Source organism: Mustela putorius, unplaced genomic scaffold (assembly GCF_011764305.1).
Source record: "Mustela putorius furo isolate JIRA1106 unplaced genomic scaffold, ASM1176430v1.1 tig00003898_pilon_pilon_pilon, whole genome shotgun sequence".
Taxonomy (NCBI): Eukaryota; Metazoa; Chordata; class Mammalia; order Carnivora; family Mustelidae; genus Mustela; species Mustela putorius.
Window position 1 is genome coordinate 30,297,501 of NW_025422047.1, and position 27,055 is coordinate 30,324,555.

Sequence of the window (27,055 nt, forward strand, 5' to 3'; positions counted from 1 at the left end):
GTCATTCTATCGAATGACCAAGTCTTTATTCTTTCCTGAACTCCCATCTCATTCACGCCCATCATTTCCCCTTGGACCATTTAAATTTTAATGCATGAAATCATTCCTATTTACACTGAGCAATTTGCCCTCTGACTCAGCACCACATTGCTATTTCACGATGTCAAGGAGGCCCCTGAGTTGTGGCCTAAATGGTAGCCAGACTGGGAAGCATTCAGGGGTGAGGTGAGCTCTGACTCATCAAGCCTCACCTCTCCATCCAGATCTCATCTCGTATGTTCTACCGCATGGTGATTTCAGCCATCGCTGCTTCTTCCTGCCATTAACTTGTTTTTTTAAGTTCTAGAATTCATGTACCCAGATAAGCATGTCCAAAATTATAGATACATATTCACTTAGATGACTATCCCCATAAGTACAAATATTTTGCTAACTCCTCTTTGGAAATTACTTTCAAAAATAATTTTCCAGCTATAGACACAAGGTGGGCTCATTACCTTACAGTCACTGAGGACCGTTCCTTGACGATAACCTATTTTATCCCCTTGCCACTGTTTTCTCTCTTGGCCCTCTCACTTTTCTTTTGCCTCCAGGTTATAAAAAAGGCTTAGGAGTCTGAAAAAAGAAGGCTAGGGAACAGACTGAGATCAGCAGCCTGTGTGTGTGTGTCGGGGGGTGGGGGTGGGGGTATCCTCTTGCCAAACCTACCAGGAAGCAAGCTTAGTGAGAGAAATTCATCTGCGGGCTGTCTGCCAGCTACAAGAAGGAACATTGATATCATGGGTGTGACCAACTCTGTGTTGTGAATGTAAACCATCTAAATTACTACAACCAAATTTTAGGTCCAAGGAAAACTCAGATCAAAGAGGATTGCATATACAAAAAAACATACTTCCTTCCAACTGTGTGGCTTTTAGGAAATAACTTCTACCTGTACCGTTTCAGAGCTCTAATTTATTTCATGTTTTAAAACACTTTGCAGTGAAAACCTATTTCGTAATATTAAACCCCCAGAAAGGAGGTCCTTACGGAAATCTAGTAAAAAGTAAAAAAGAAAAATCATCTTTAAAGACCAAATTGATAGAATCCAAGTGAGCAGAGCTCACTTATTTTGTGCCTGGTGATGAAGTGCCATAGTTAGGCTGATGGGGACAGCACAGAGTGATTCTGCCCCCCGGATGGGCACAGATCGGCATGTGTCCCAGTGCTTGTGTGAGAAGTGAGGCCCTCAGATCACCCCAGTTTGGGACGGGGGGACACATTTATCCTGCTTTCCTCCTCGGGTCATTTGACCAAACCACCCTCATTTAGCCTCATGGTCCATCATCATAAGTGAACCCCTCTAGAGTCTTCCTTGTCATGGCTGTCATGGAGCCATGGCTTGGCTCCCTTGCCAAGTCTGAATGTACTTGAATTCGTCAGCACTACCTGGTTGGCTCTACACCAGAGGATCATGGGATGGCCTGCTCCTTCCCCCAGCATTCCAGCCAAATAGCAGGCAACTGCGTGTGCCCTCGCCTTGCAGGATCCCTTCTGCTGAGAAACTCATTAAGGAAAAGTACCCAGGTTCCCATGAAGGACCTAGGATGTCCTTGCTTGGTTTCCATTCTCCAGGGCAACAGGCAATGACCTGTAGGTTATGTATTCATTACTATGACAATCCCACTCTACAAGACGTTTTGCTTATCTCAAAGGAAGTACCCAGAAATGCTGGGAATGTCTCTCTGCATGCACTTCCTCTCCTAGCTATAGTGGACAGTGAACACCTATGTGAAACAAAGCCATGGTCTCAAGTACCCATGTGCGGTTGTGTAACAGAAACATGGGAGTTAGAGCAGTTGGCCAGATGTTCCTACCTCAAAAGGATGGTTTCAACCTGCCGGCTAACAGAACGAGCTCAAGAGAAAATGACATTGAGAAACCAGCAAAGGTATGCCGTAGAGGGTTCCACAGGGCCGGAAGGCGATCATCATCTGGTGGAATATATGTGAGAGGCCGACAGCATGGGACTAGAGCAAATATCTAAAAGATGTCATTCTTGTCTCAGGCAACAAGATAGACTTCTAGACACTGTGATTTTAAGGCTAGATCATAGCCAAAGGATTACTTTATAAACTCCACTGAAAGTTAGTTATTGTGTAAGACATTCTTGGAACCTTATTTTTTTAGTCCTTTTGTGAGGAAAGCCTCATGAGGTGGAAGAACAAATCTGAATGTTAATAAGTCTGTGGTAAGCAGAAGAAGAAAGACAGAACATATTGATGTCAGTGATTATAAGCTAAGAAGAAAGGCCAAAAGAGGTGAGGGTAGAGGGACAGAATTTGGAAGAAAGCAAAATGAATCCAGAGAGTCGAAGAAACAGTCTGTGAGCAACAAAGGAGATGACAAATAGAGCATCAGGGACAATAATAGAAATGATGAGATATTCAACGTGTGTGACTGCAGAGAGAGACACCAAGTTTGGGTGAACTAGCTGTACTATGGGAGGCAGGAGGAGCCAGGGGCAAGGATTTTGAAGAATGAATTCTCTGGCCAAGCTCAAACCACCCAAGGAGTGACTTTCAGACTTTAATGTGGGGACAGATACCCTAAGAAGCTTGTTTAAAATGCAGATTCCTTGACTCCAGCCCATGACAGTCTGATTTCCCTCTGTCGACAGAACAGGGAAATGTTCTTAAGAAGGGCCAGATGAGAGTGCCTGGGTGGCTCAGTGGGTTAAGCCACTGCCTTTGGCTCAGGTCATGATCTCAGGGTCCTGGGATCGAGTCCTGCATTGGGCTCTCTGCTCAGCAGGAGCCTGCTTCCTCCTCTGTCTCTCTGCCTACTTGTGATCTCTCTCTGTCAAATAAGTAAATAAAATCTTTAAAAAAAAAAAAAAAGAAGGGCCAGATGATTTTGCCTTTTTTACACAGACGCAGGGTGATCATCAGACCTCACTTTGAGAAAACTCGGCAGACAAAGCAGAGAAAACCTTACAGCTTTTGACAGCACCAACTTGTTCGAAGAGAACAAAGGGGCTTGTAGGTAAGGAATAGGCCCTGTGAACTGGCCAGGAAATAAGGGAGACCGACCTAGAATTATGGCTGCAGAGCGAGAGATACCACAGGCAGGCATGGTGGAGCAAGATGGAGCAGAGCTCCTCGAGTTTGCTTCCTGGATGTAGATCAGCCTTTGCTCTTTGCAGTTGGAGATGCCCCTCACCCCTATTGAGACCCGCCCCAAAAAAGCCACCTCAAAGAAGCCTCTGAAAATAATTAAGCATGATAATGCTGGATTATCTTTAATTAGAGGGAGGCTCTTGTGCACTCGGAGCTTTGGAGGGTCATTCTGCATTTGTTACAAGGGATCTGTCACCGTGCCACAGGCACATTATTCATCGCTTTCACCTCTGATCTCCCCCTCCTCCGAGCACAGCCCTCTGCAAGGCCCCTGCACTTAGGCCGCGGAATAAAAGAAATGCCCTCTCTCTGTTGCTGCTGCGTGACTCAAGGCCACGTCCTTTGGGGGGAGGGGAACTCAGATCGATGGAATCTTCTCCGTCCTCTCCTTCATTCTGTGCTGACTGCTTGGTGCCAGGCCCTGGCCTCTGCCCGCAGTGCCAGCCTGTCCCTCGTGAGGACTTGGGTCCTCGCTGCTGCGGGAGCAGGCGCCAGGCTGGAGCCCACAGAATGTAAGTGACGCCAATGCTGCCTCTAGGCCCAAGGAGGCCAGCGGCGTAGAATGAGAAGAGCCCCTAATGACCAGGGACTAGCAGAGCCCAAGTCATCTGTCACAGGGGACCGCAGGCAACTTCTGGGTGTTAACTATGTAAGTCATAGAAAAAGAATGAGAAAAAGCCAGGTCGAACACGAAGGGCAACCAGATGAAGACTATGGCCATCTTTGACCAGCTCCTCTGCCTCTTCTGACTTTGTTTACCTGGGCAGAAATCCCCATACCTTCTACAGTTTGCAATGAAATCCTTTTTCTTCTCTTTTCTGCACAAATTCAGGGCCCCACTCGGGGCCTCTGTACAGGGGCTCCCGCTTGCTGCCTTAGAATCAGTGGTTACCTAACCGCTTCTCAGAGAGCCGAGATCTGCTCTGTTCATCCCGCTTCCCAGCAACGCAGAGGGTAATGCCTGCCAGAGACTGGCTGGACGGTGCATGTTTGTGGAACTCAGAGTGAGACCATTCTCTCCTCCCTGGAGCCCTTTCTTCAAGTTGCTAAGTTTTATATTAACAGAGCCCCCCGACACTGTCTCCTCAGGTTAGGGAAATGGAAATGTACTTAAAACAAGTAACACCTCAATTAATATCTCAAAATTAGGATCCAAATCCTGTCAAGAAACAAGGGTGGCCTTCGAGGTCAGAGCTGGGTCTCTCCTGCCCAGCCATACCATTGATTTCCAGGCTGCCGTTCCAAGAACTGGGCCTTTTCTCTATACCTCTGTTGCCTCCCCTATAGTTAGGGATAATCATACGCCCTTCGCACAAGGTCATGAGGAGGATTAGATGAGAAAACTGGTTTAAGAGCCCCTGGGAGGTAAACGCTCAGGTGTTTTTCCCTTTTAATTTTGGATTAGGCTGCTTTGGGCAGCTTATTTTCTCCTTTCCTGGGTCTTAAAATAACATTTCTGGTGTGCAAAAAGACTAATGAAGTAGCACCTAAAGATTCAGTTAATAGCATCCACTTCACACACTAGTTCTTGGAAAGTTCAAGGACGGTAAGGCCCTGCACCACGACCAGCAATGTCTTCCCCCACCCCCAACCTCGTGCATGCATTGGTTTTATTTTGAATTGTTTACCAAAGATCGGCTGTGATGTTTTGACATACAGGGTTAAAAATCAAAAGCAAAGCTTCGGAGACATCCATACTACTTATTCACATTTAATTTGCAAGGAAAATGTATGTGTAAATAGGGAAAAATCTCTCTTCCGGCAAATAACAGTCACGCTGTGTATTTGTAGGTCTTCGTACAAAACGGTCTTAGCATCCTTCTCCCTCATTGTAATAGGCTTCAAGGACTTCTCTTTGCTCTAAATGGGAATATTTACTGATCAAGAGCACGCTGTTGCATTCTCTTCTGCTGTAACCCGAGGAAACAGAACCTTTTCACCTCTGGAACTGGCGTTTCCATATTACTCATGCCAGTCTTTTCTCACTAATTTTATGATTATAATGAGGCAGTGGTGGACTAGTTAGCACAGATGACCTTCTAATTGAAAGACTGTAAATTCAATCTCCATCGCTGGGCCCCGACAGAAATTTAAATAAATATAGCTCCTAAAACCCTTGTGATGGGCTGGCCTAATGACCAGGGGCTAGCAGAGCCCAAGTCATCTGTCACAGGGGACCGCCGGCAACTTCTGGGTGTTAACTACGCTAGTCATTAGAAGCAAGTTGCCCTCGCGAAGCCAAGAGTGATGAGGGACGTTTCCCCTGGCTTTGATTCGGGCACCGTGCCTTGCTGTCCTGTAACAGATGCCAAGTTGCTTTTTTGTCAAAATGCTTCCTAACGTGGGAGCCTGAACACAAGAGGAAGCTGCCTTCTCAAAGGGGACCTAAGCGGACAAGAAAAGCCTTCTCTACCAAACCCCCTTTTTGTCCGCTGCCATTTATAGATTCAGATGCAATCAGCTGCCCAGGATGGTGTTGACATCCTCGCCATGCTTGCTGTATTCGCCACCATTTTTCACCCCCATGACCTTGGACAGCAATCCAATTCAGGTTTCCAGAATGAACTGCCCTGAGGATCAAGATGGGTATGGAAATGGTCAGTCCGAAGAAGGAATCCATGGAGCTATAGTGCTGGCAACGTTTGTACCGAATAATTGAGTACTTGCCCTTGATGTGTTTCTGACCTTCCATTTTGGCTTGAACGTCTCTCTCTCTCTCTCTCTCTCTCTCTCTGTGTGTGTGTGTGTGTGTGTGTGTGTGTGTCTCATTGTGAGTCACCTTAATTCTCTCTTGGAAACAAGTGGTATACTTTTTTTTTTTTTTTTTTTTAACAAACTGGCTGTTTTAAAATGTGTCCCTGGACCTTGACAACCACCACCTAAAAATGGCCCCATATTGCTGACAATGTCTTAAAGCTGGTTATTGGGTTGTCAGCATGGGTGCGTCTTTATCCTGAATATATCACACAAACACAATGGAAATTTCCCATTGCCTTTAAAGTTTTGCATTCTGTATATTTGGTTGTTAGACAAATAGAGCAAGCTTTGCCGACTTCATTTTCATTCTTGGCAGCATGTTTTTATCATAAGGCAGATAGTCATTAATTTACAGAATCAACGCTGGGAACAGCTTTTGTGATCTCATATTAAATTTTCCCCTGAATCCGCCCCTTGGCAAAAATTACTCACATCGTTAAAAAATATTTAATTAGGCTGTAGTTTATACCCAGCTCACTGGGGAAATGTTGGAATTAATATGATTTGCATGAATTCTGTTTCTCTTTTTCTGTCAGAGATTAGTTTTGAATTCAGTTCAGAGGGTCGTTGACACTGCCAAGGACTCACAATCGTGAAGGTCAAACAGGTAGCAAATACTTCCCCTGGGTAGGTTCCCTGAAAAGACAGCTCAAAATTGCTTTTAATTATGGGTTACCTGAAAGGCCACTTGCTGTTTTTATTTTTCCACAGATCTCTGAAACACTGCACGATTGGAAGTTTTAGGTAAACCATTTTATTCCCAACTAAAACAGGCTGGTTTTTGTGTAAAGCTAGATAGATGTGCCTAGCTGTGCAATACCCAAATAATTTTCTCAGGTGCTCACTGATTTCTGTAGGTTATTCACAAAGGAGAAAAGTCTCTTGGCTTTGTACTGGGGATATGGATAAAGTAGTCTTATAAGACAGCCAGCCAGCAGAGAGTATATTTTCTACATAGCAATGTATCTGCTTGCTTAATTCTCTCTCACAAGATAAGATACAATGTTTAGTTATGCATTTCCTTGTTTATTCTTCCATGGGTCAGGAAAAAAAAAAAAAAAAAACCTTAGGGAATTTACCATCCTGTGCCATTTTTTTTTCAAAAGAAAATTTAATGGAAAATTTAATTAATAATCTAATCAATCAATTAATCTCAGTTACATAAGTGTTGAAATCTAATTCCTTTTCACAGCTATATCAATAAAAGAAGTGAAATGGCTACCCACTTATCAGGATAATAGGAAACTGTTACAGACACAAAGAAAAATTGACATTGTTTTAATTCTGCTACACTGGCCCTGAATTTGCCAGTGTTCCCAGAGTTTCCTTTGCATCTTAGACAAATTTCAGTTCACTCTCTGGTTCTACCAGATACACCTCTTAAGGCATAACCTTTCCTAATGGGGAGAAAAAGAAGTCATGATTAGATTCTTGAGAGAGAGAGAGAGAGAGAGTGTGTGTGTGTGTGTGTGTGTGTGTGTGTGTTTCTTTTTCCTTTTCAATTTCCAATGATTTGGTCTTTGTAATCCAAGAAAAGGTTGCATCTTAAGTCTAAAAACTATAAACCATCTGCTATCAAAATATGTACAGAGCATACCATGCTGCTGACTGGCCAACTGTTGATGAATAAATATTTATATTTCAAGTGATTTATCTGGGGCTTCTTTAAGCACTGGAAAGATGAGAGTGAGTTTGACCCATGATTCTAAAAATCATGTGAGAATTCCCTCCTAGGGAATGGATGCCAGGTGTATCTATTGCGATAATGGCCTTCCTCAGGAACACAGCTAATAAACAACAAAACATGTTCTAGATTATTCTAAAATTGTTCTAAATGGAAAGAAACATAAAATGAGAAAAGGGAGGAAAACCAGGATTTCGGAGTGCATAGGTTTTGCTGGACATTGCCATGGTGGTTTCTACACACAACCTTATTTAGTCCACAAAGTACCTGGTAAGATAAATACAACTGCTCCATTTTAAAGGTGAGGAAGATTCAGTTCAAAGAGGCAGCACAGACAGACCATCTTTTTCATTCAGTCATTTCTTTTACACAGGAATGTACTGAACCTAAGGAGAATAAATAAGCCCCACTCAGTAACAAAGTTTGTCTCAAATATGAGGCTGGAAGCCACATCCCCTTCACCTTCTCTCGGTGTGTCTAAATTTCCCCAAAGGCCTCCTGAGACCAGCTCAGACTAGAAAAGATTTTTTGTTGTTGTTTTTAATATTTATTTATTTGAGAGAGAGAGTGCACGTGTACATGTGTGCACACTGGAGCAAGAGCAGGGGGAGGGGCAGAGGGAGAAAAGTCGACTCCTCACTCTCCTCACTGAGAGGGGTGCCCAGTGGAAAGGTTGGACCTTGCAACCCTGAAATCATGACCTGAGCTGAAATTAAGAGTCAGACGCTTAACTGACTGAGCCACACAGGCAACTGGAAAAGGTGTTAAGTAAAAAACAGCATAGCCATTTTCCCTATACTTTTATTAGCTTATTTAGCTTTATTTGTGCTACAGCAAGCCAGTTCAACCCTTCAGCTTTCCTAAGATGCATGCACGTGGCTTTGTAAAATGTTTGACACAACAGGGTAGATGTATACCTTCCCCTCTAGTAGAAGGAAATTCATACAAACAATCACATATTTACAATATTCTTTTTAATATATTAAGACATTTATTAACAAGTGCCTGCTGTTTGATCTTTTTGAAAAAATCAAGTTGCACATTTTTACTACAACTTAAAAATGAGGTTCTTAAAACTCTCAACTTGACCAGATAGGAAACAATTTAAAAACCTTTAAACGTGTATTGAGAAAAGCCAGGCTTTAAAAAGAGAGAGAGAGAAAGAAAAAGCATTTGTCATTGGATGTCTTTAAGGTAAAAATGAGAACCACCCCCCACCACCACACAGATAATGCAGATAGTTCTAGTTATCTGGTCAGTGGGCAAAAAGCAAGCCCTTACTGTCTCCAGCTCCAGTCTTTTGTTTATTATCTTATTGCTAGAATTTCATGTTCATTTCTTCTTGGTGGATGACTAAACTGGATGATGGTAGAGATGGTAAGCCAGTATTTCCTCAGCCCCACCCTGCTCTGTGGCGGAAGGGACCACTCCTCAGCAGGTGAACTGGTTGCTTTCGTGACCTTGCCTTCTTGTGGTTTAGGGTTTGCTGGGCATCACTGAAGTTGAGGAGGTACTGATACCAGTGCACAGGTGGCTGCTGACCTTAGGTCTTCGCTCGTTGACTTTCCTTGTGTTCCTCACTGTCATCCTTTCTGGGCAGTCTTTGGCGAGGAGGCGCCCAGCTGCAGGGTGATCTCTAACTGCCATGCATATGCTCACTGGTCTGCCTTATCCTGCAACGGGGCTGGAGGGCCCTCCAGCACCTCCCCCTGTGTGGGGGTGGGGCGGTGGTTGGAAGACTGTGGCTCTGCCCTCAGCTCTGTGCCTGTGGCCACCTGGCAGCCATGGCCTGCAGTAAGACTCACATGGTGGCGGCCTGGCCTCAGAAACCTCTCCGCCTGTTCTCCTCTGCCTACTCTTCCTGTGTAATTCTGTGGGAATTGCCTGGACCTGGAGAGCCTCGTAATGGTTAGGGTCTACTATGTATTTACCGCCTTGCTCTGGAGCTCGACCAGAGCCTGTCCCATTTGCTGCCTCCACACTGTTTCTCTTTCCTCCACATCCAACTCCACCATATCTCCCTCTCCCACCCTAGCAAGGCACTTTCTGGGGTCCTGGCTCTATGGCGGGGGTGTTGGGGTGTACAAATACCTCTTCCTCACTATCATTCCTGGTGATGAAACCATGTAAGTTTCTGACAGCACTGACCCATTTTGCTGTTGCAAAACCTTCGCTGTAATGACCTTCTTGTCTCCCCCTCACCCCACCAGGCACCTCAATGTGAGAGTCGGGCTGGGGGCGGCTGCTGGGTCCCTTGCTTTCAGCGCAGGTGGTTCTCTGGACTTCCTGCAGTTCGCTCTCCGTTCCCCATCCAATTCGCATATTTATGATCTTCTTGTCTGAATATATGAAAACCAAAAAAAAAAAAAAAAAAAAAAAAAAAAAAGCCTTAAAGACAGGGAGAGAGCGCTGTGAAATTGAAGAAATTGTACAAATGCCGGTAGGACGAAGGACATTAACTCAGCCTTGCAAAAGGATGCACGTGACTCAGGAAGCTAGAAGAATCCTTTTCCATTCAGTGTGTGGCTATTACTGCTGTTTGCTTTTCCTTCTCCTGTAGTCCCCTTACTTGATGAGCACAAAGCCTCAAGGAGTCCCTGTTTAATCCTCACGTCTAAGGTGGCCAGTCTCAATGTTTCATCCCCTGGTCTCAGAAAACGGCAGAGTGGTTCCATGCCATTTGTATCCAGTTTTCTATTTGAAAATAAATATCACATCCTGTCTTCTTTCATTCTGAGCAGAAGTAAATTATGAGAACAATTCCTGAGAATATAGTCTATCTTCCAGGGTCACCAGTTTTCTTATGTCGTGGGTCTGCCCCTACTGTACTCCCTTGGGCTCCCCACCCTTCCTCCTGTGCCCCCCTCCCATTCCCCCCATTCCTATTCATATGCTCATGAGGCAAAAAATAAGCATAGTATCAAACTCCTGCCATTTAATCACGCTGTTTTCACAACTATATGTACTTGAAGAAGATTATGGTTGAGATACATTGAAAACACGAGTTGTGCCAGTTTAGGAGATTTCTAACTATTTTGCAAATACTGTGCTAATGGTAGGGCATGTGTTGATTTGTCTTAGGAATTCTGATTTGGGGGGTGAAAGAGTCCATACAGGTAATAATTATTATCGTGATGGCTACCATTTATTAACTGCCTGTTGTATGCCCAGCCCATTACTCATCTCAACAATGCTAAGTAGCAAAGTCTCAGGTGAGAAAATGGAGGCTTGGCAAGGTTAAGCAAGCTCACACGGGCTCACACAGGCACGGACATAGCTAGTTGTTAAAGCTTGGTCTTTCCAAGTCCAGTCAGTGCAATGTCTCAAACAAAGCAGAGCGCTGGGAGGCGAGGCAAAAGAGATTCTCTGCCCTGATCAAGCCCCCTCAAGTTCAGGATCTAAGGTCTTCTCTCTGACTTACAATGATAACAACCCAAGGTTTCAGGGAGGAGGGAGGCAACATTCCAGAAAGCATTTTGAGATCAGCGGTTTAATCAAATCAACAAATATTTATTGAGCACAGTGCTAGGTATCTTGGGAACTATCAAGATAAGTAAGAGATCATCCCAGACCTTAAGAAGCCTGCATTTTAGAAAAGGGTTACATAATAAGTATATCAATAGCTCAGTAGAAAAGTGTTACAGTTCCTTCAGCTCCTGGAACAAGTCATTTCTAGTTCTTCTACAAGTCTGACATTTTTAAGACTGGAGATGAACACTGTTTTCCTACAGCGCACGTTCAGTTGTTTTAGGAAAGAGCGAGAACAAGGGAGTCAGTACATATTTCATCTGGCCCCACATTAATACCTCCCCAGACCAGTTCCTGATGACTTGACACTGTTCTGGCCACGAATGGCAAAAATAATCCCCACAGATCTAGTTTGCCCATAAAATTGTCCAAATATACAACATTAATTATGCACATTATGTAAAAAGATAATAGTGTTACCTGTCCAGTGGGGTGGGGAGTGGGAAGGAATGCATCTTAGCAGATAACGTTCTGTTCCAGCTGAGGAATGTCAGATTGACTGCAGGAGGTGAGAGAAATGCTGACTTTTCCAAGCAAAGATTGCCTCTCACTCAAAGGACACACTCCTCAAAGCTCCTACAAAGCTTAGGTATCGATTTTCTGGGATGCCAACTGCACTACTTTCCCGTTCTTCAGCCTGAAAAGGCAGTGAGCCTTGCATGAGCCCCTGTCACTGTTTCTTTCACCATCAAGGCTTCCCCTCTGATGTAAGTAGATGCTGTATAAATCGAGGGGAATTTTGTATGTACTTTGAACATCTTATGGGTGTTAGCTAATTCACCCTCTATACCTACCCTAGGAAGCAGGGATTCTCTCTCACAATGACAAGTTATAAAATGGAGAGACAGAAAAGGTACAGTGCCTTGTCCGCCCACATTCCAAGAATCAGGGTGACAAGGGAGGGGTAAGGAAAACAGACTTCTGCTTCCCAGGCTAACACTTAAGTCAGTTCATGTTATGCCTGTACACGTTAAGAGTATCACCTTAACATAGTCTTTCCATTTCTTTCCTTTTCTTCTATTGCCAAAACTCAGCTTCCAGATACCCCAACATCCTGTACAAGGGCCCCAGGTCAAGGACTATGGTTCTCATTCTACTACTCCCAAAACTTCTTCTTCCAAGCTGAACCTTTTCAGAAGACCAAAACCAAAACACACCAACATAGAGCTGTTCTCGTCAGAAAGTGATGGAGTAGTGTCTCAAAGGTACCTCAGGGGCTCCTTAAATTGACCTCAAGATTCTGTAGCTTCCGTCATCTTCTGCCATGCCCAGGAGAAGTTGAGGAAGGAGACTGTTTTTCATTGGAGTCTCAAAGGATCTATGATCCCAGAAAGGTCTAGGGTGTTTATCTTTCTGTTCAACGTGAAACTCATGATCATCTCCCACTTACTGTACTTTATTAATGTGCTTCTGCATCAGACTCAAATGGCTTTGTTGAGGTCCTAATGACTGTGCCACAGTTTTGATTGAAAGTCCCAGCTGATCTGACTTGATAGCCCAAGCTTAGGCTTCTGTGAATATGATGAATGGAGAAGCAAAATCAATAAGGCACCATATTACTCTGGGATTCAAACACTTACCAAACACTTGAAATCCGCTCATTTCTCAGTACTGTTGCAACAGTTTTTCTTTATTTCCTTGCTCAACATGAACTGAATACCTACTATGTACCAGGGGTGGTGCCAGGGAATTAGACAGAAATGGCTTCTGCCTTCAGGAAGCTTACTCCAGTGAATTAACAGATGGTGATTCATTCCAGAGAATTAACAAACAGAATTACGCTTACTGATCACTCTGTATATGCCATATGCTTTGTTTGGCACATTGCATTGTTATCTTATTTAATTTTGACAACAGTTAGGTGTAGGTAACCATGATTTACTGATTTACCTGGACTTTGTAGTTGAGGAAAGAGTAGAGTAGCTTGCCCAGGGCGGCTAATGGTTTGGATCCCAGGCCATGTGCCTTCAGAGTCTACATTCCTAACCCATATTCTCTGTTAGAAGCTTGGAAAAGTAAATATTAGAAAATCTCCCAAAACCTAGCCCACTTTGCATATATCATTAGTCATTAAACTGCAGCCGGCTGTCCCATATACCTAAACAAATGTTTTTAGTCCAAGAAACATGCCCTTCTTGTCTGGCTCTCCTGGCAGGTGCCTCTTTAAATGTTCAGCAGAAAAGGCAGGAACTCATCAGTCTCAGCTAGGGGACTTTATATCTAAATGATGCAATTAAAACTAGAACAAGAGACACTGTAATTGTGGACAGTCACCCATAGCCATTAGATAGTATGAAAGGGCTGGCTGTAAATTCAGCTAATAGGTTACCAGAAAATGTACCTTCAACAATCTCGATTTCATCTTATGGAAGCAAGAAAGTAGCATTACGGGAATAATGACTCATTAGTGACTTGAAACTGGGATTATGTGACTCTGTTTTGTGTCCACAGCTAGGTAAGGCTGAGGAGACAGCAGACTAGATGCTGAGGAAATCAAAGGGCTGGTCAATGATGGAAACCAAAGGGCTTCTTCTTCCCAGGCATAAAGGAACCAAGGGAGCTTCACTAACATGAAAATCTCTGAAGGTTTGGGACGGGGGTTTGAGCTCACCCCAGCTCCTTCCTCCTTCTCTTGAAGCTCAGAGAAGAGCTGGGGTGTTCCACGTGGAGGAAATGGGCGAGTCAAGGATGTGCCTAATTACAAGAGGGATAGCCCTTCTAGCTACCCCAGGAGCCTAGGAGGAAAATAAATATCTGGGTGCTAGTAAAAATGGGCGCAGTTTGCCCTTTGCTTAGGGGGTGCCTGACGGGTGAGCTAAGAGGACACACTGCCTGCTCTGATGAAGTCCCAGATCCTCAGCAAAGAGGACAGGTACGAGCTTACCTGTCTCTAGCAGCTAAGGCTGCCAGGTCCCGGCCATCTCCATCGGTTTGTTCTTGAGCTTTTATTCATCAGAATTCATCCCAAAACACTAAAACTACTGCCCTTGAGGCTTCCGTGTTCTTTCGTGGATACGTAAGGTTGCAGCTGGATCTTCACAAAAGTTGCCCATGAAATCCTTGAGTCATCCTTGTTTTGCTTCGGTTTTGTGTCTTTATATTCCTGTCGGTATGGATAGCATGAAATTTTCAATTTGCAAAAGGATTTAATCAACAGCAAATGTTTTGAATCAGATTAAAACCCAAATACTTTAAGAGCCACGTATTTATTCTGTCCTGCTGGGTGCAGTCGTTTTCTCTTGCTTCTGAAGGGCAACGCAAAGCCCTAGCTACTCTAATGAATTGCTCGCAGCAGACAGGTATGTTAGTGGTTAATAGTGATGAATGTTTACCTTAAAAATCCCGGGTTCTTCCCAAGAACGTGCCCCCTTCTCCTTGACACGTCAAAAATGGGAAATCATCTCAGAGACTGTTTTATTTGTCTGTGTTTTCGGGACAGCACATTTACATACTCGCCAAGGCAATCAATATAAGCAAACCCAGGTCTTCCAAGAATCCTTAATTATATGTCTAAGAATGCATATGTATTCACATGTAATACTTGTGTTTCTGCAGTGTTTCCCCCCACCTTTTTGAGCTGACATGTGCTAAGACTCTTTGAAAGTGGTAAAAATCAAGAGTGTAAGAGGCAAATGCACAATGAGTTGTTAAATGTGATGGCAAAATAAAAAAATTTTTAAAAAGCTTCAGTCAGTATGATCAGTTAAAAAAAAAAAAAAGGCAGCCAGCAAACTGTCTATCATGTGATGAAATTTGACAGTAGGGATTATGGCTTTGATGGACCAGAACAGCTAATAGAAGAAGCTGACATTTTTGAAACCCTGCTAATTAAGGGTTCCTTCCTTAATATTAAAATAAAGTCTTTGTCTGGGTTTTATGGTTGGAGAATCAGGTGTTTTCATTAATATATGCCAGTCAGTCTTAATAAGCTTGGAGGGCAGAGGAAGTTATTATTGAGTGACCTTCTACAAAATAAGCATGTTGCTAAGGGCTCTAACCCTGCCCTGTTCAGACTGATGAATCTCATTTCCAATGCAAAAGCTTCACAAGAAATCCAAGTATTCTCTGTGCAATCACAGAAAATAATCCTTGTGTCTCTTGTAATGTCCAGAATTGCCACTTACTACACTACTACTGTACAATGAATATTACAATACATATTATTTTTCTAGCACAATTGTCTACATTTCTGAATTGCCCAGAATAGAAAAACTTATTGTGAAGACACTTGTATTGAAAAGTCAGCTCATTTTAATACTTTTCAAATAGTCATCTACTCTGTTCATGAATTATAATGCTCCGAATACATCTGACAATACTGGCTTTGAAAAGGAGATATGTCTATATTATTACATATTCATTTTCAAATAGATTTCAAACAGATTTTAAACCATTCATTGAAATTCATTGAAATGATAAATTCACAGTTGGATTTTGATTGACTCTTAATCCAATTTTACTTTTGATAAGTTTTCACCCCTTTCTTCCCACCCACCCCCAGCCTTCTCAACCAATATATTTTTTTGTTCTGCTATTGGCTTTTAAAGCAAAACTGATGGGATGGGGTAAACCTTGAAGTTTTTGATGACTCTATGTAAAGCTTGTCAAATGAATTGGTAAATTCCGTTCAAATCAGTGACGGCCCACACCACAGGTGATTTGTCTGACTAATTTCCAATGTAGCCCGTGTTTCTCTTGTAGAAGCTGATATGTACTACAAATGTCTGTTGATTCACACCCAGAGCAAAAACTTTGAATGGGTCTTTCACTTACGGAGCCATATAGCACTATCTCTAAAGAACCTGGGACTATGCTGAGAGCCAAGGTAGTTTGTGTTGGAATAAGAGATCAAACAATTTGCCCACCATGAACCAGCTGCTCCTTATCTCTAGTCCTTTCTGTCCTAGGAGGACAAGTTGGGTAATAGCTCTGCTGTTGGATGCATGGTCAGGTAAAAAGACAACAAACCTATTTAAGTCTCTTTGGAGAAGGAAGGAGCTAGATTAAAATTTGCACAGGGCACCCAGGATTTTGTGCTCACCCATGGGAAATAAAAACCATCCATCCTAAAAATGGAGTTGAAGGCAGTATGCCAGGTATAGGAACAAATGAGACAAGGATCTTGGATTCAAGGCTTAGCATGCGGGACAAGAAGTTCAAACTGGAAATTATTTCAGCCTTAGGTTTGTAGGAGTCCACTGTCTTTGAGATGCATACTCGAGGAGAAAAACAAGATACAGCATTTCCTATAAATGACTCATTGAAGCTGTTTTTTAGTAGTTTAAAAGGGTAAAATAAAAAGGTTAATGAAGACTAGCATAGATCCATCTCCTTAGGGCCCAAGTCCATCATCTGGTGTTTACTGAGCCTCTGCTTAATGCTTCCCACTGTCCCGGGCTTATGGAACACACTGCCCCTGCCCTTCTGTGGGTGCAGTTAGAACCCTATGGTGTCTTGGGTTGCTCCCTTCTTGTCACCTGCCCTTTCTAATTTTCTTCTCTATGTAGAACCAGCATAGGAGTGGCCTTCCCAGACAGTCTGACGGGGAGTGACCAATGATCCTCAAATTACAACTTATTCATAGACTGTATTGTGTTGTCATATAGTTTTGTCCTATCATTTAACTCTGCAAATGTTCACCCTGTCACTCCAAAGTGGATTGTAAGCTCCTGGGGGGTGGGTGGGAGAGGCAGGTGCTAAGTTTTAAGGTTTCTTTTTATGCCCATAATCCAAATCCAGTGTCTTATAGAGAACAAAAGACTGATAAATACTTGATTGACTGAAGTCTTTAAGTAGCAGGTAAAATCTAAAAATGCTGTCCTTTCATTCTAAAGACAAGCCTCTACTTCTATTTTGTATTCTCTCACACCTCTTCCCTTTAAGATCAGTCTCATGGTCTTCCAGTACTTCAGGTTCCTCTACGCCAGGGATTCTGTGGTTCTAGAGCAACAATATCCAGCAGAAATATGGTACAAACCACATGAGTAACTTTAAAGTATATGGTAGCCACATTTTAAAAAGTAAAAATAAGTAAGTGAGATGGATTTTAATAATTACTGTATTTAATCTAAAATATTTATATTATTGTATTCCATTAATTTTTCACACTGAGCCTGAATGAAACCTAGTGTCGTTTTACCCTCAGACCATACTCTAATTCAGACTATCCCCATATAGCTACCATATTGGACTGCCCAACTCTAGGGACTATTCATGGATAAACTCCAGGAGTGTATGAAACCCCTACAATAAAATGCTAAGTTCTGTGTGTTGTCACAGCATCTTTCTGGTGACACAGAAGAATAGAATTTATCAGATTCCCAAAAAGTTTTATTCCCCCCCACCACCATCAAACTCCCACCCTTGAACATCTTAAGAAACACAGCACTGCTTTTAGCCCATGGAATGACTCATTTTCTCTTCTTGCCAGTTCTATTTACATTCCCTATTCTAACAAGACTAACTCACAGTCTGTTATTAAACAGTTGTGAATTTAACTTATTCCTTTAAAATAGCACCTAGAGACTGCTCAAGGTATTGACTCATTTCATAGAAAATAACCTCAAACACTATCACAGTCAGCCCTTACAATAGCTAAAATAAAATAGAAGTATGGCAGGCTTTTTTCTTATGGTAATTCACTAGGAATAAATGATACATTAGACCCACGTGCCCACGTGGCTTTCAGGAAGTTCCCAAGATGCACTGAAATATGTCACCAGGAAATGTTCTGGAAGGGTCAGTAACTGATCATCGCACAGAGGATTTTATTCCTTCTTATTCTCCTCATTGGGTTATGAACTCCAGGTTAACTTGACACCAATTTTCTGCAATGGCTAAAATATTTTTGTATACCTCATCATTTTCTTGGATGAGATTTTTCAAGACCCCTCACAGTGACGTGGAGGAGGAGAGCCAGTTGTTTCAAAGACAGAAGCTATGGCATGACCTAAATCAAAGAAACCAAGATGTCAGTTGAACAAGCCCCTCCTTTTGTTTTTCTTTCTCTTACACATGACGTCTCTTGAGATATACAGACAAATTCTCTTAAACCTTTCTGGTTTTGCTATTTTTTTTTTGTCATTCTTGTTCTTTTCCCAACAGCATCACTTAAACATTGGGACTTAGCTCCTGATGAGGGCTTCCCTCGTAAAGTAACCCCTTTAAAAACAGTCGGGTATGACTAACTCTATTATTGTGCGCATGAAACATATCCAGAGTTTTAGTCAGCCACGTTGTTTTTCTATGACTAGAATAAAATAATCCTATGTTAACTTTCAAAACACAAATGGAAAAGCCAACTCCGTAATGACTATGTTGTCCTTCTCCATTTACCTTTCTTGAAAATAAAAGGACTGTTTCAAATCAAGGCAAAATTTTGATTTCAATCTTCTAAGCATTTTCTACTTTTTTTCTTATTCACATGACCAAAGAAGAAGGACAGAATTCACAGTAAGAGTAACAAAAACAATGAAACAAAAATGAAGATCTATTGATACTGCAGTGTGGCTATGCATAACATGCAGCTCCATGTGTATCTAGATTTAAATGACAAATATTGAACCATGTAAAATTTGAGGATAATGGATTAACTCTGCCAATAGCAAATGTTTTATGTTGATTGGGTTCCTTACTACCAAGGTAATGAAGGAGCTTTGAAAGTGACATCTTACTTTTGTTTGATCTTCAGAGAAGGGAGATTGACGTCAGTTTCTTTTTAAGATCGTTAATCCTTCTTTTTCAGCATCATTTCACTTTTGACTATGATGTAACCTCCAATTGCATCCTTTTTTTTCCTTCTCAGCACTGTGATAAATACTAAAAAGTTGACCCTTCCTGCTCCACAGACACTTTAAAACTATAGGAACCTTGTAAAGCAAGGTTTTAAAATTTCTTGATTTAGCCAATTGCACAAATCCCTGGGCTCGTTCCCGTGACATAATGTCCCTTCAGTATTACAGCATTCTCTGGGTTCTTCTTTCAATCAGGGTCTCCTAATGAAAGGAAAAGGATACTGACATATCAAAACTATTCAAAAATCCCTCCCTTCATAATATGGGGTGATGGAGAAATACCAGAACCCTAGGACCACAAGAAAAAAATAAAATACAGCATATAACTTATTTCTTAGGGAAAAAAATGGGGTAGACTTCAAAGTCTGGATCTGTTTTGTACCAGATATAGAAGTACTCAAATATGCTCAATTGTAGTCTGAATAATGACCCATCTAACACTTCTGAATATTTAATAATCAGTGTCTTTGATCAATTCAGCAGTTGGGAATGATAGTCATAAAAACAGCATACTGTTCCATACAACTGTGCCTAAATTCAAGGCAGTACCTGCAATCTGTTCTTTATTTCCTCTTGTGTCCCATTTTTCTTCTCTGAGAACTAGGAAATCCACTAGAATTATCTTCTGGCACTTCTTAATCAAAGTTCAGAACTGGTTATACAGTATTCTCTTTGCATACTGTGGTTGCATATTCTCAAGCCTGGCACTCCAAGGGTTCTAGAAAAGTATACCAAAAAACACCAAGGGAAAAGTACTTGGCCTCACTGATTCCCAAAGGACTTAAAATGTTTATTTCTGAAGATAAAATAAATATACGATATGGTATCTTTTAGCTCAAATTCTTCTAAGGGAAGGCTCTGTTAACATATCTGTAAGAAGAGAGTTGGATTCGTTTTCTTATTTGATGACATTGAAAGGATTTTTCATTCTGCCTCATCGTTTTGATGTAGAACCTTTCTTTCTTCTTGTTCTACTAATTTATACATGTATTTCTGTAACAGACCCAATGCTTTTATGCGTTTTTCTTCAGATAAGTCAGCAAATACATAGAATGAGACAGAGCAGTAAAGAACATCAAGTTTCTGTCAAAACAGTTCATAAATATTCAGTAGAGTTCTGCAATACGTAGGAAGTTATGAAGATGGCATTAAGATACCAGTAAATCCAAAGAAAACCTATGCTAATCAAGCTATCACATCTTATTATATTTTATTCTTTTATCACTTTATTATCCCTCAATAATATAAATGTGACCCCCAAAAAACTACAAATCCTAACCTGCCCTGCTGAGATAGAATTTCCTCCTTATCCTGGGTCAGGGTTTTCTATCCAGGGTCTTACAGTAGATCTGAAAGCCTAACCTGGGAGTTCATTTGCAAAACCACTTACCACTAACATCGTCCTCTCTCAGGTCTGACCTTCTATTACAATATGGCTGGCATCGCCTCTAGGAGTAAGGCCCAGATTCAAAGGACTCTGGGAAAGGGCTGAACCCATAGTGCCTCCGAGTCTTCCCAGGCAATCTCAATGCCCTCAAAAAAAAAAAAAAAAAAAAAAAAAAAAAAAGAACAAAGAAAATCCTATAAAAGGCTTAGGAAATTGTACCTTAAATGGCAGTTTTGAATATTTTTGTGTGATAAAAATGAACAAGGTCTTATTCCTAAAATGGAAATATTTTTAAAAGGAAGAAAGAAATAGGTTTTATGATCTTTCTTCGTAAAAGTGTCTTTCTCAAGTTGTTCCAATGTGGAGAGGACTGGAAACACTCCTGCCTGTTCTTCATTTATACGAAAGGAACCCTGGATGCAATGAGTTGCACTGTTAGTACATCGCTGTAGTTAAAAAGTATTTGCTCACCCCAGGGGGCCAAGCAAAGGCTATTGACATGCTTGCTTGATGTATGAAAAGACAAATTAGTCCCCCATCCTATCTACCAGCAGGGTACAGTGACCCTACATGGAAAAGTCAACTCAAACACTGTATAATATATTTACATTTTTTTTTCTGGGAAACTTCAGAGTTACCAAATCAACTGTGTCTAGTGTGCAAATTGCATGCAAGCTAACAGAATGTGAATTAACATTGAGGAAAGCCATGGTTTAGCTTGACTGTGCAGATGGCACTCCGAGTTACACTCTGTTCTGGGGGAATCCATGGCAGGTAAGCTTGAACGGGGAAACTCAGGGAGAAAGGAATTTAGACCAAATGCTCTTTCTGGATATGACTGCTCATTACCTATCGCCTGGCTCCTGCCCCTTGTACATTCTCAGTTTTCCAATATCTAAGCAGTGAGAGAGATCAGTTTCTCTATGTGTCACTCAGGGAGATAAGAGGGGGACCCAGTGAGCAAGTGTCCCTCCTTAGGTTAGAGAGTCCCATGGGTCTGTTTCTTGAGTTAAATAAACACAACATGGCTGGGGTTATTTTTTAGCACTACGTAAGGTGACTGGACTTACTAGAAAATGAAGAAGGTCTCATAATTGCCTTAGCATCCCACTTGCACCCATCAGAAGAACACAATGTCAAGGGGAGAAAGGCTATACCTTTCCATTATATAAATCCTAATCAATATAAAATGAAATTTCTCTGAAGCTCTACCATCAGTTTGAAGGAACGGTTAGGAAACTATTTTTGTGAAATTCTGTGAACATTTGGGTAACCAACCAGCCACAGTTCTGCCATAGATTGAAGAGAGAGGGTTATGGAAGTTGGCTGTGTAAAAGAGTGCCTTGAAACCTGTTCTTTCCCAGCATTTTTATAATCCTGTCCACAGTTAAATTCAGTTGGCTTTTATAGAAGGTGGTCAAGGTCTCCATGCATTGGACAAATATTTACTGGAAATAAATATATCATGTGCTCTATTTTAACTCACTTTATAGGTCAAATACTGTTATTATAATAACGTCGTGAATGATATAAAAGAACCAACCTGAACTTTTCTAAATCAAGCACAGATAAAGCAAAATATTTTGGGCCTAAATATCTTTCTCTTATTTTTTTTGGCAAACATTTGTGACAGACCTGCTGTGTAGGACACACTGGTCATAGTTCTTAGCAGGGACATTTTGGAAGACTTGGTAACTGAGGAGTTGAGGATATGTAATTAACTGTAGTAACACTGGATTGGAGCTCTATTTATTTTTCCTGTTTCAAGGTAGCATGAAGTCATGTGTGTCACCCAGTGAAAGATCCCCATTCTGGGTTCCTGCAGTGTACTTTGAGGTACAGAATTTAGTGACAGGTGAGTTCTAGCCGGGGTCTCTTTCAGCTCTAAAATCTAAGAAAGTAAAGCGAAAATCAGTGCGAGGAGCATGAAAAGGACTAGACAAACGTGAGAAGTGAGGAAGAGGAGGAGCAGGACTCCAGGCTCAAGAGACTTTTGTCCATCCCTAGGTCTACCTCCCTTTAGTATACCTGCTTTCGTGCCCTTTTTTGGCCCGAGAGTCTGAAGGCCGAGCATCCTCAGGCCTGGCGTTGGGCAGGCTGTCTGCCTCCCCCAGCTTCCTTCCACCCCCATGCTCCTGAATGGAAGTGGAGCTCCAGGGTGGTGAAGCTCAGAGGTCCCCACTCGCTCAGCCTCCCCGACTGCAGATGCACTCTCCGAGAAGCAGTAGGATGACAAGGCAGACTTGGAACCAAAATTTACCTCCACTGTTAGCCTCTTCTAGTATTCAAGTTCTTTTGTAAAACAGGACATCGGAACACTTGAAAAGAGTGGTATGAGAATTAATCCCAGAAAAGTATGGAAAGAACTCCTACACAGCAGTGGGGAGCTCCCCAGAGTATTACTCGGGTAGTTGGGTTTCAAAGCAGGCATCAGCCTCTGAGTAAAGCCAGGTCCCAAAGCCACCACCCAAACCATAAGATCTCCTCACCGTAGTTACATAAGAGTACACGTGTCTGGGTGTCATCCATTCTTTTTTTTTTTCTTTAAGATTTTATGTATTTATTTGACACAGAGAGAGAGAGAGAGTGGGTACAGGCAGGGGGAGCAGCAGGGAGAGGGAGAAGCAGACTCCCTGCTGAGCCCGATGGAGTACTGGATCCCAGGACCCTGAGATAATCGCAGTGCGAGCTGAAAGCAGAGGCTTAACCAATTGAAACATCCAGGTGCCCTGGTGTCACCCATTGTCACCCACCAAACGCTGTTTGGCGGAGGCAACAGGCATTGTGTTGTTTCTGTCTTAGAAAGTGATTTTCTCGGCATGGTTTCACTAGATTTTCAAAATCAGGCTTTGAGGCAGGTAGAGAAAGTCTTGTTTTCAGCTCAGCTCTCAGGGCCACTGCCTTACACAGTTGCCATGGAGGGATGCTCCAGGGGTGCCCCCCTCCATTAGCATACAGTGTGAGAGATGTCCCCCAGCCCCAAGTCCCACAGAGCAGCAGAACTGCCAGTGCCAGTTCCAAAAAGGAAACTGCTGCCCAAGGAGAGCCTAAGTGACACGTCCAAGGTCACACAGCAGAGGAGGAAGGGATTCTGATCTCCCAGTCAAGTTATGACCCCAGGAAGTTTGTGCCTTCTCCTGTGCCCTGTGACCTTGAGTAGAGCACACAGAGAGAGACTGGGATGGAATCAGACTCCCAGTGCCAGCCTTTTTGTCCAAGGTTAGACTCTGGAGTACCTGGCGGTAGACCCCTAGAGGACACTAGGGGAATGTGATGCGGCATGTCGCGCCTCAGTCTTGCTCTTGACGTGCTATATTTGGGCTGTTATATTATGGAAAGGAAATGCCTGCATCACCGAGCCAAGCAGGCTGTGGAGACAGCGGTCTACTCCTCTTCACCGCCGTTAGGACCAACTTCCATGAATATTCAGTAGCCGGCACCCCTAAAAAAATCTATTAATCTCCCACCTGTGTTGTCATCTTATCACAATCTGTGGTCTGTGCCAAAAGGCACATTGCAGTATTAAAGGAATACTCAGTGTTTGAGAAGTGACAGCAATATTAAAGTGCTACCATTGGACTCCCTGCAAAATGCCAGTGACTTCCTCATCTTCGCTAATCCCCAAACAAAATAACCATCAAGAAATATTAAAACACACATTTTATTAGTTTCATTTAATTTCTTAATTGCTCAAAGTCAGTTTACCCATTTATTGCTGTGTGAAATGCTTAGAGGCAAGGCGCACATTAAAGGGATTATTTCCATGTAATCCCTCCCTCCCAGAGGGTAGGAACTGATCACTTATGAATCCTGATTTACGCTCTGTAACAATATCAAACGGAGGAAATAGTTATTGTAAAATGATAGAGTCAGGAGCCGGGTAATACGGTAGGAGAGTGTAATTTAATAGCAAAGAGAAAGCACCTTATTTTCGGTAAAAGTTATGCGAGCCTTTTTCAGGAATAGCTATTAACCAAACTGAATTTAGCCTCCCATTTTTCTGGCTCTCCCCCTGTTAATTGATAGATGTTGAAGATGTGTAGCCCGTTACAATTTTAATCAAATGGTGTCTGGAAGTAGATGTGATCATTTTACTGGGACTTGGAGTTCTGGGGCTAATAACTGCTCTGGGTATTTCGCTCTCTGTGACAGTTCGCCCACGGCCAAGCTTCCTTCTTGGAAGAAAAAGACCACAGGCTCTCAGGTGGAATTTGGAGGGATGCCGCACATGACGCAGGAAAGGGCGGGGAGGGTAGGACGGAGTTCTGGGTAAATATCCAGCAAGAAACTTAGGATCTTCTGAACTTCTGGCACAGAGGGACATCAGATCTGGCCTGAGACCAGGAAACCCCCACCCGTCAGGGACCCCAGAAAGAGCTTTATCTTGTTCTCTTGTTGACCTGTCTGTCCTGGTCATAATACAGTGAACCCAGCATTATTTTAGAAGGGAAGAATTATACCATCAGATCACAGGAATCAGGCCAATCCATTAGACAGCAGCAGAGACAGGGGCCAGGCCTGACAGCAGGGAAACAGGCCATCCCTCCCTGGCAGGCTGACCCTCTTCTGATCATTGATATTCACTCTCTACCTTTAGAATCCACCTGATGCTAAGAGTATACAAAATAAAACCTTTTCTTAAGGCCCTCAAGGAGATTTGTACCATGTCTCTTATTAGATTGAGGGCAAAACAAGCTGATACTAGCAGGAAAAAAAAATGGCTGGTTCAGACCCCAGCTGACCTCTCTTGCATGGAAAATTCTCCATATGATTACCGTGCTAATGAGTAATATTTAATGAAAACATTATGCCTTTGCATATATTTGTAAGCAGCCCTTCTTTCATCTAAATTTACATAGAAATAAGCTGAGATGTATAAATACACATCTTGGAAGTCGGTGTGTTCTAAGGAAAATACTCATCCGCTATCTCCAGCTGTTTCTATACAAAGCCCCAACTTCTCAAGAAGAAAACCGTAGAATTCAGTCAATCATGCGGTTGACACGAAACATGCGAGTATTTGATGATGCCTGGATAAAACAGCTGCACGCCAGGCAGGGTCCTCCACAGTCCACAGAATGTTTTGGCTTTATAAAGTAAACGGTGTAGGAGGGAAAACAAAACAAAACTGGGCTAAACAATTGCTAAATAAATACGTATCCAAAAACAAAAACAAAAAACCAAAAACCTTTCTCTTTCAACTTGAAGAATCCTCAGCATTTAAGGACAGAGACTCAGAACTGGGATTGGTTCTGGGATCTGCATCTTTCTGTTTCCTTTTCCGCTCCAGATCTGAATCACGGGGGTGCTGAAGTTGAGAGCAGAAAAGCCATTGACGCCATTCTCTCCCACCCTTTCTCTTCCCCCTCTAGGTGGAGCTGACAGGCAGCAGCGTCTTTGACTACGTGCACCCGGGGGACCACGTGGAGATGGCAGAGCAGCTGGGCATGAAGCTCCCGCCGGGGCGGGGTCTCCTCTCGCAGGGCACGGCTGAGGACGGAGCCAGCTCGGCATCTTCCTCCTCCCAGTCGGAGACCCCTGAGCCAGGTGGGAATTTATCCCGACGTGGGGGACGGTGGGCAGGACCTTTGCCAATGCTTGCACTCAAGTCACCGTGCGAAGAGACTATAAATAGGTCTAATGGTAGTTAACAATTCCGTGCAGCTTTCTGTCCCGTGCAGTAATTAAATAAGGAAGGGATTTGAAAATAAGGAGACATTTTAATAAGTATAATCCAGAGATCTAATTTCAGTTGAACAATACATAGAGAAGGCACTAGTTCTTTGAGTTCCCCTTTCAGATTACTAGAGGGAAAAGGTTCAGATTTGGAAAGCCCTCTTCCTTGTCTTGATACCGTGGCTAAATGTAGTGCATTTATTTATTACTCACCAAAATCTATGATAAATTCTTCTTGAATATTAGCTTGTAGAGAATTAAAAAATATTAGGGACTTACAGAAATCTTGGTTTCTTTTTTTTTTTTTTCTTTTTTTTTTTTTTTTTGGTAAGCATCAGAAGGTACTTGAAAGATGTGAACAGATAAATTAAGGCTAAAAAGAAAACAGAAATGGCTACATTTTAAACTGCCTTTCTACCCTCAGTATTTAATTAGATCAATTGTATAGAGGAATGAACAGAGGTGACATTCCTCATTGGGATTCCTTCCAGGACTCTTATAGACTTTGCATTCAGAATGTTCCCATTTTCATTGTGTTGTACTGATGATAATTTAAGTATTAGGGGAAAATCCATTTATAAATTAAACAAAATGACTTGATATCCATCAGTCCCCTAGTTCATCAAGCTGTTCAAACACGGGGAAGATTGGCTGGTCGGCCTGGGTCTTCCGAGAGCGCTGGTAATTAGATCTGCGAAGGATTTATTCTTTGCTGATTGGGGCTTTAAATTAATTGAAGTTCCACATTTGTGGTTTTGTCCTTTTTGTACTTTTTTAGAGGAGATATTTCATATTCTTGTGTGGTGGAGTGCTTGGCCAAGCAGCAGTGGTTTAAATGTTAATTTTTCTCATGAGAAGTTTAAGATTTTTAATGAATCAAGGCCTGATTTGAAGTGCAAAGTTTTATTTGCTTACTTGGGAAATTATTTTTGCACTCTTTAAAGATGCTTGTACTTTACTTGATATGTTGTTTTAAAACAGATTTTCAACACAAACTCATTTTATAGAAAGAAAAGTAGAAAACAACCCATCTTAAGATTAATATTAAAAGGATTCTAAGAAAATACTTAAA

At 42.2% G+C, this 27,055-nt stretch overlaps 1 protein-coding gene across 3 annotated transcripts in view; it reads left to right on the forward strand.

The window, feature by feature from the left end:
- Window positions 1-27,055, forward strand: part of NPAS3 (neuronal PAS domain protein 3) — an 847,978-nt gene that overhangs the window by 698,095 nt on the left and 122,828 nt on the right. For all 3 annotated transcript variants that reach the window (XM_045067735.1, XM_045067737.1, XM_045067736.1), the window contains exon 5: window positions 25,680-25,854. In XM_045067735.1, coding sequence (XP_044923670.1) covers window positions 25,680-25,854 — 175 coding nt within the window. The remainder of the gene's footprint in view (window positions 1-25,679; window positions 25,855-27,055) is intronic.